General features: G+C 34.4%; 1 protein-coding gene across 1 annotated transcript; it reads right to left on the bottom strand.

The window, feature by feature from the left end:
* Window positions 1–6,903: 6,903 nt before the first annotated feature.
* On the bottom strand, window positions 6,904–8,700 carry LOC149535558 (7-deoxyloganetin glucosyltransferase-like). Its single transcript, XM_089803704.1, has 2 exons — window positions 8,142–8,700; window positions 6,904–8,062 (listed from the first exon to the last, which is right to left on the bottom strand). The coding sequence occupies exons 1-2, from the start codon at window positions 8,650–8,652 to the stop codon at window positions 7,101–7,103; spliced, it is 1,473 nt and encodes a 490-aa protein (XP_089659830.1). The 5' UTR covers window positions 8,653–8,700; the 3' UTR covers window positions 6,904–7,100.
* Window positions 8,701–8,925: the final 225 nt, after the last annotated feature.

The following is an 8,925-nucleotide window of genomic DNA, read 5'->3' on the forward strand; positions in this document are numbered from 1 at the left end:
TGTTATCAAGAAAACTAGCCAATACTTTAGTGAAAGCTTGAAGACCGCTTGTATCTATTGGTTCAGCTCTTGATGATGATGCTATGGGAAAAATAGGGCTTGCATCTTCAAAAGGTAACTCAACTTCTTCCTCTTCAATTTCTTTATTCAAATTAATAGACTCCCGTGGAAGAAATCTGCCATATTCATCTCGTTGTCTTCCTCTTCGATTCATGCAATTAAACTTTTCACACTGGTGAAAGAAACTTCAAACTAGAGATTTTTTTAAAATGTTATCTAAGAACTATGACTCAAAAATGCTCCTAGCTTGACACCATCCCTGGCAATGATGCCAAAAATGATCCGCCTCACAATAGGTGTATCATTGTCATGCTCTAGGCCATGCTTAGGAATAATATATTCAAACTAAGGACTATTTTTCCCACTATGAGGTGCATTTAATCTTGTCAACCCTGGGATGTATACTTGAAATGGTTGGTACAGTATGTGCACTAGTTCTCTTAATGAGTCATTAAGCTTATGCTGCAAGAAAGTAAAATGTAAGGAAATGAACTTACACTATTGCTGCAAGAAACTAACACACTTAACTCTATGAATACTAGAAATACAATGAAAGGATAAAAAATATTCCAACTCAGTTCATCCACTCTAATTGTTCTCACATATGCTGTATAGGAACATTCATAAAGTGTGATGCTACTGGAAGGAACTTATAACTTCTACTTACAACACTATGAATGCTTGGAAATAAATCTATTCCATCCTAATCTAATCCACCTTCCAAGTGGGCCCCCTTGGTCAGCTTCACTAAACTACTATCACAAGATAGAAGCCAAAAACTATTTCATTAGATTTCAGAAATTCATTAAATAACATAGAACTATAAAAACACAACTCTAAAAATTAATAGTCTGTTCTCATAAACTCTTTCTTCTAACTGACTAAACTAACGCACTTGGGTTGATTCCTATATATAGGAGATCAACACTTATTTCATAACAAAAAAGTAAATGACCTAGCTTTAAATCCGTAGGAGAGAAAGAAGGAAATAAAAACTCAAGGCAAGAAGAAGAAATAATGGCTTAAGGTGGGAATAATAAAGTCTGAACATCTGCTCACCATAGAATATATGTAGAGAAGGCAATAAGTCTTCATAGCTCCCCCTTACTCCCTGCCATGTCTTCTGGAACCGTTACAACTTTCCTCCACCGTGGCTGCTCCTTAGCATTCTCTTCTCCTTGAATGTTGTTGGTACTCAAATTTTGAATTCTTCCAATCATCTTTTAGTCTTCATTAACAAGTTAGTTACAATACAAAGACATGTTTGCAAATAAACATTTATCAAATTAAATTCAAATATTTAAGAACACACATTTTGATAACTATATGAGATACTGCATAATATATATAATACTAGCGAAAGATATTATATTTTCTACCCATAGGTTTATCATAGGTTTAGTAAACATAGGTCCACAAATGTTTTCACAGAAATAAAATAGAGTATCAACAAAGTGTCAAAACTATCATGAAATAAAGGCAATATTTGGTCTCATCAATGAGTTTCACATGGATATAACCCAAAAAATAGGTTTATTGAATTGAAAATTAAAATCCAAAAAATATTAGAGTATTTTCTAATTTAAAAAGCTAAAAACATTTTAAGAGAAAATATTGGATTATCTCACCAATTATGAAAAATAAAGCTGGATACTTTAGACCAACTACAATCCAAATTGATTTACTCACATAAATTAAGGGAAGACAATATTTGAGAACCAAGGGATGAGTTTCACATGAATATAACCCAAAAAATAGATTTACTAAATTGAAATTTAAAATCCAAAAAATAATCACGTTTCGTGCAACCACAAAATCATTCTTGAGAACATTCTAAATAATATGTTGTTTTTGAGCTAAGGTCATTCCTACCAAAAGTATAATAGTGTAATACATTTAGAATTATAAAAAGGTAAAGTTAGTTGGTTGATACAAGTTTCTAAAAAAAATTGTAAATTTTTAGTTCTTACCATCATAAAACAAAATGTCGAGAATCAAAAGAAATATAGTTCCATACAAGCTTTTAAGCCTTTTGAACAAATTCACTCATTGCATTCCATGGAATGACATCTTTTTGAGGGGTTATGTCAAACAATTCATGTCTTGTAAATGCTTTCGAATTTCACATACAATGGCATGAATAGGGAGGATGTATGTAGGAAATAAATGTTTAGAAGTAAATCTTTCTCAACAAAACTCTATTCCAGTGTCAAATCTACGATATCATAATGCTACCCAAAAGGTTTGATTCATAAATGACAATAGAATAATTTTTTTCACCTAATTTTAATTTTTTAAAGCAGGAATAGATGCAAATCATATTACTTCTATAGTTTACAGTGCATAAACATATTACAAAATTGTACTCTTAATTTTAATGGAAAATTATATTAAGTCGAATTGTCCTTAATAAAATGATCTAGATAAGCTTGAATTTTGTTTATTAGAAGATATATTCATTTTTAAATAATGTAGTAATGAATGAAAGAAGAACTCAGTAATAAATTACCTATATAAAGAGAATTGGATGATTTTTACTAATTAATACACATGGGAAGTTTGCAAGAAAAAATTATTGAACATACCACCTAAGTTGATTTCTGAAACTAAAATAAATAGACAACAAGCATGTGCCATGGAATCATTAGAAATCCGATTTCTTGATTAGATTGCAATGGGTAAACATATTAAAAACCTATACAATTTTTTTGGTGGAAATTTAGTGAAGTCTTTTACATGGAGATGATTACATATCAAGTTGTAATCTATCTTTTAGCCCATAGTATTCAAATTTGTTTATATATTTTTGCACATAAAACCATGAAAATAGTTATATTGTAATCTACATTGATAAAAAAATTAGTTGACATGCAACTTTATCTAGGTATACCAATCTTCCTTCTACATAGATGCTCTGTTAACATTAAATTTTAATTTTTGTACTTTAATCTATGGTATAGTTAGTGTTTATGATTGCAAACAATAAATAGAAAAATATAAATTAAATCATGTATTTGGATTATCTTTTTGACAACACACAATCAGATGTAAATTTTGTCCAAAAAATCCCTAGCACAAGTTAACTGAAGAAATTGTTTATAAATATGTAAAAGTCAATATAAATTTCAAACCCATACAACCCATCCACAATTATAACAATTTGATACAATGAATAATGAAAATTTTGGAAGAATTCAAGCAAATATGTTGAAATTCTAATGCAGCATATGGTAAAAATTTTAATACTTCAATGTTTATTTAAAGAACTATATTTACTAAAATAATGCTCTTACTTTCATTTGGATTTCATAGCAACTTAAAATAGGATTAGTAAATTTCAAAATGATGGAACTGGTGAACTATAGTGATGTTACATTATTCTTGAAGGAAAATCTTTAAAGGGATCTAAAAATTGCATTAATTTTTTTTGTTTCACGAGTGAGTCAAATGTAGTGTGCAGACATACAAAAGTTGTTTGGATCCATCCTAGAAAGTATTAGACTGTTCTTTGCCATATATACCTCAAGTGGAAATGAGAGCATTGGAACAAGGGGTAATTGATGCATCACTACTTGTCACTACAAACATCAAGGTCAACATTCTGCCAGGATCCACAGTGGGAAGAAGATTTACCATCAATTGTTTTTGTGTAATCAGATGTCAGATCATGTACTCAAAGAATAGGCAAAAGAAGAGTGCTTAACTCTTGTCCAAAGCCAAGAATACATGATTTTTTACTAATTAATACACATAGGAAGTTTGCAAGAAAAAATTGTTGAACATACCACCTAAGTTGATTTTTTAAACTAAAATAAATAGACAACAAGCATGTGCCATGGAATCATTTGAAATCTGATTTCTTTTTTAGATTGCAATGGGTAAACATATTAACAGCCTGTACAATTTTTTTTGGTGGAAATATAGTGAAGTCTTTTACATGAAGATGATTGAATATCGAGTTGTAATCTATATTGCATGTAGCCCATAGTATGCAAATTTTTTTATGTATTCTTGCACATAAAACCATGACAATAGTTATACAATCTACATTGCTAAAAAAAATCAGTTGACATGCAACTTTATCTAGGTAACCAATCTTCCTTCTACATAGATGCTCTATTAACATTAAATTATACTTTTTGTACTTTAATATATGGTTTAGTTAGTGTGTATGATTGCACACAATAAATAGAAAAATATAAATTAATTCGTGTATTTGGATTCTCTTATTGGCGACACACAATTTGATGAAAAATCTGTCCAAAAAATCCCTAAGACAAGTTAACTCAAGAAATTGTTTAAATAGATATGTAAAAGTCAATATAAATTTCAAACCCACACAACCTATCCACAATGATAACACTTTGATACAATGAATAATGAAAATTTTTGGATGAATTCAAGTAAATATGTTGAAATTCTAATTCAACATATGGCAAAAATTTTAATACTTCAATATTTATTTAAAGAACTATATTTACTAAAATAATGTTCTTACTTTCATTTGGATTTCATAGCAACTTAAAATAGGATCAACAAATTTCAAAATGATGGAACTGGCGAACTATAGTGATGTTACATTATTCTTGAAGGAAAATCTTTAAAGCGATCTAAAAATTGCATTAATTTTTTCTCTCTAGCGAGTGAGTCAAATGTAGTGTGCAGACATACAAAAGTTGTTTGGATCCATCCTAGAAAGTATTGGACTATTCTTTGTCATATATACCTCAAGTGGAAACAAGAGCATTGGAACAAGGGGTAATTGATGCATCACTACTTGTCTTTGCAGAGATCAAGGTCAACATTTTGCTAGGATCCACAATGGGAAGCAGATCCACCATTAATTGGTTTTTGTGTATTTAGATTTTAGATCATGTACTCAAAGAATGGGCAGAATAAAAGGACTTAACTCTTGTCCAAAGCAAAGAATACATGAATTTTTACTAATTAATACACATAGGAAGTTTGCAAGAAAAAATTGTTGAACATACCACCTAAGTTGATTTCTGAAATTGAAATGAATAGACAATAAGCATGTGCCACAAAATCATTAGAAATATAATTTGTTGTTTAGATTGCAATGGATAAACATATTAACAACCTATACAATTTTTTTGGTCAAAATATAGTAAAGTCTTTTACATGAAGATGATTGCATATTGAGTTGTAATCTATCTTGCATGTAGCCCATAGTATACAAATTTGTTTATGTATTCTTGCACATAAAACCATGAAACTAGTTATACAATCTACATTAATAAAAAAAATCAGTTGACATGTAACTTTATCTAGATATACCAATCTTCCTTCTACATAGATGCTCTGTTGACATTAAATTTGACTTTTTCTACTTTAATCTATGGTTTAGTTAGTGTGTAAGATTGCACACAATAAATAGAAAAATATAAATTAAATCATGTATTTGGATTCTCTTTTTGACGATACCTAACCAAATGAAAAATTAGTCCAAAAAATCCTTGGCACAAGTTAACTCAAGAAATCGTTTATAGATATGTAAAAGTCAATGTAAATTTCAAACCCATACAACCCATCTAAAATAATAACAGTTACTTTGATAGAATGAATAATGAAAAATTTGGAAGATTTCAAGTAAATATGTTGAAATTATAATGCAGCATATGGTAAAAATTTTAATACTCTAATATTTATTTAATGAACTATATTTACTAAAATACTGTTCTTACTTTCATTTGGATTTCGTAGCAACTTAAAATAGGATCAGAAAATTTCAAAATGATGGAACTGGTGAACTATAGTGATGTCACATTATTCTTGAAGGAAAATCTTTAAAGTGATCTAAAAATTGCATTAATTTTTTCTCTCTGGTGAGTGAGTCAATGCAAACATACAAAAGTTGTTTGGATCCATCCTAGAAAATATTATACTATTCTCTGCCATATATACCTAAAGTGGAAATGAGAGCATTGAAACAAGGGGTAATTGATGCATCACAACCTGTCACTGCAGACATCAAGGTCAACATTCTGCTAGGATCCATAATGGGAAGCAGATCCACAATGAATTGGTTTTTGTGTATTTAGATGTCATATCATGTACTCAAAGAATGGGTAGAAGAAGAGGGCTTAACTCTTGTCCAAAGCCAAGAATACAAGAGGACAATGACTGAGGTGTGGGAGATGGAGAAAGTGAACAATGAAGAAAAAAATAGTATTTCCAAAATAGGGTGCTCGGAAAGGGATGCGACGTGCTAGGGTTTGAAGTAACCGACATGTCTATGAATACCATGTCAGACCCTAGTTGTGGATTGACATGTTTGTTTAGCTACAAGACAAGACACAAGTAGGGCACACCTAATACATGGTTTCTCGATGATTTGGCATCTGGTGTGCAAATTCTCACAGGTTGTGAAGCCACTAGGGTCACACAAATCAAGGAAAAGACAACCATAGGCGTGATCTATCTAGTCGACCATAACTGAATGAAGTGGTAGCATGAGAAAATCCCTAAATGAAGTGGAAGCACTGCCATTTTTCTCTAGAACCAATAAGATCTCAGATTAATAATTATGTATTAATTTAAAAATTATGATAAAAGTTCAGACTTAATAAAAAATTAAGGCATCAATTTTTTTTAAAAATCTTATTAGTCAAGCAAATTTGTTTATTAGTTTTTAAATGCAACAGTATGAACTAATAAAAAATACATTAAAAATAAACTGGTACTATTGAACTGAAATGAAAAATCACATTTTAAAGAAAATCCAAAGTTACCAAATCTATAAACCGAAATTGATTATATTTTCAACATAGCTAAAATAAAATAAAATATATATTTGAATAATTAAATGATACAATGAATAAGTGAAACGAAAAATGTGCGCTTTACTAAAGTTCCGCACAGAAACTGATAATATTGACCACCATAAATAAAATAAAATAGATTTATTTTACAGAACTACATTTGTGAACATGCGAATGGATAGCACATACGTTTATTACGACGACACAGACAAGTACTACCTGCACGACACTGGTTGTAAAACTAAAGCCACACAAACCTTATCCCATCTGGGAATTCGCTCTTGCGGTCATATCCCTTGTAAATCTATCCAAATTCCGGTAAGATGAACCCCCTTCCATCACTGCCTTGGTAGCGGCCTCTTTCAGCCTTGCCGCATTCTTCCTCAATTCCTTCCCTTGCGGGCCTTCCATCATCTCTCTGACAACCTTCTCCACCTCCTCCCTCGGCACCAGAGCATTCTCATCCTCTACTCGACTTTCGAAATCCATCCCAATCTTCCATACCTCTTTGCAGAATCTGCAGTTGTGATACTGCTCTGCCCAGAGAGGCCATCCAATCATGGGAACTCCCAAGCTTATACTCTCTAACGTCGAGTTCCATCCGTTGTGGGTCAAGAACCCCCCAACAGAGGGATGAGACAGTACCTTCAACTGAGGCGCCCACTGCACAATCCTTCCGCGGTCTCCGACTCGTTCTGTGAATCCCTCGGGCAACACGGCGGCCTTTCCTTGGGCTATGTCAGGGCGTACCACCCACAGAAAAGCCTGCTGGCTGGCCTCCAACCCTAGAGCAAGTTCTTGCAATTGCTCCATCGACATCACCGCGATGCTCCCAAATGAGACATACAGAACGGATGAAGGCGTTTTTGTCTGAAGCCATTTGAGGCAATCCGTGTCCTCTTCCCACAGGCTAGTAGCAACGCTTACAGCTGATTTAGTCGCTTGGAGGAGGAACTCGGGAAGGAAAACAGGGCCGATGGGCAGAGCAGGGTAGCCTTTCGACAGCCCCTCTGCGGCCTCGGGGCCTTCCAACTCTTCAAACACATTGATGACCACATAGTCCGCCTTGTTCTGAATCTCTGACTCGTACATAATCACTTGAAACATTGAATCTGCCGTGTCTTCAACTCGGAAGAAAGTTTGCAGGTCCGTCGGCCGCAAAGGCGGGATCTTTCCTGGGAGACAAGTGATGAGGTTTTCCGGCCGCCGTGCCTCCTTCACTGCAAGTACATATAACCCCAAGTATCATGCCTCCGAAATCTTGCAGATGATTATGAAATAAAGGTAACGTATACTTACCATTAATTGGAATATATCCCTTGTCCATGAGGGTCCGGGAATTGGCGAGGGCGATGGCGGCAGAGGCACAGTAAGTCCAGAAGACGACGCGAGGGACAGCGAGCGACGTGGCCACGTGGTGGGTGCAGGCCATGAAGCAGTCGGCGACAATACAAGTGATCGGCGGGGCTTCATTGGCGGTGCTCTGCAGGATTCGAACCATGGCGGGGGCTAACTTCTGCGTGGCGAGAAAATACTCAGCGATCGCTTGTACTCGTCCATGGTCGGGAGGGAGGCCGTCGGGAACAGTGAGAAAGCGGATCTGGAGGCCTTGCTGCTGCAACTCATGAGAAACGGCTGCGGAATCGTTGGACGTTTTGAAGATCCGCTGTTCCATCCAGTCTGTGTTGATGAAAGTGACGAAGAATCCTCTGGCGGCCAGGAGCTTAGCAAAGTGCATGAGCGGATTTACATGCCCCTGACCGGGAAAGGGCACCACTACTGCGTGTGGAGGCCGTGGGATCGACGCCATTTGTGTGAAACAGAGCCAGGTGACTCGCCCACAACCCAAATCTGATCTGTCCAACAATGGATCTCTGGTTGCTTTTTATAACGATGAACCGCATATTCGCATGTTTTATTGGTGCGTCGACGTTTTCAAAACAATTATTCCAACTATTTTGACGAGTAGATTCGTCTTCTTTTCAACTCTTTCGAAGCATTTTGACTCGGGAACACAACCATTTGGACCCTTATCTTGAATTCCGGGCAGATCTTTTCATTGTTGCCGTGCTTCATGCAACTT

This window comes from Cupressus sempervirens, chromosome 10, assembly GCF_028749045.1.
Source record: "Cupressus sempervirens isolate cs-2001-9-10 chromosome 10, ASM2874904v1, whole genome shotgun sequence".
NCBI classification, from domain to species: Eukaryota; Viridiplantae; Streptophyta; class Pinopsida; order Cupressales; family Cupressaceae; genus Cupressus; species Cupressus sempervirens.

Excerpts from the sequence above, each read along its gene's own strand:
- LOC149535558 (XM_089803704.1), bottom strand. The coding sequence starts at position 8,652 with ATGGCGTCGATCCCACGGCCTCCACACGCAGTAGTGGTGCCCTTTCCC. Across the intron at positions 8,063-8,141 it reads GGGATATATTCCAATTAATG|TGAAGGAGGCACGGCGGCCG; the intron begins GTAAGTATACGT and ends ATGTACTTGCAG.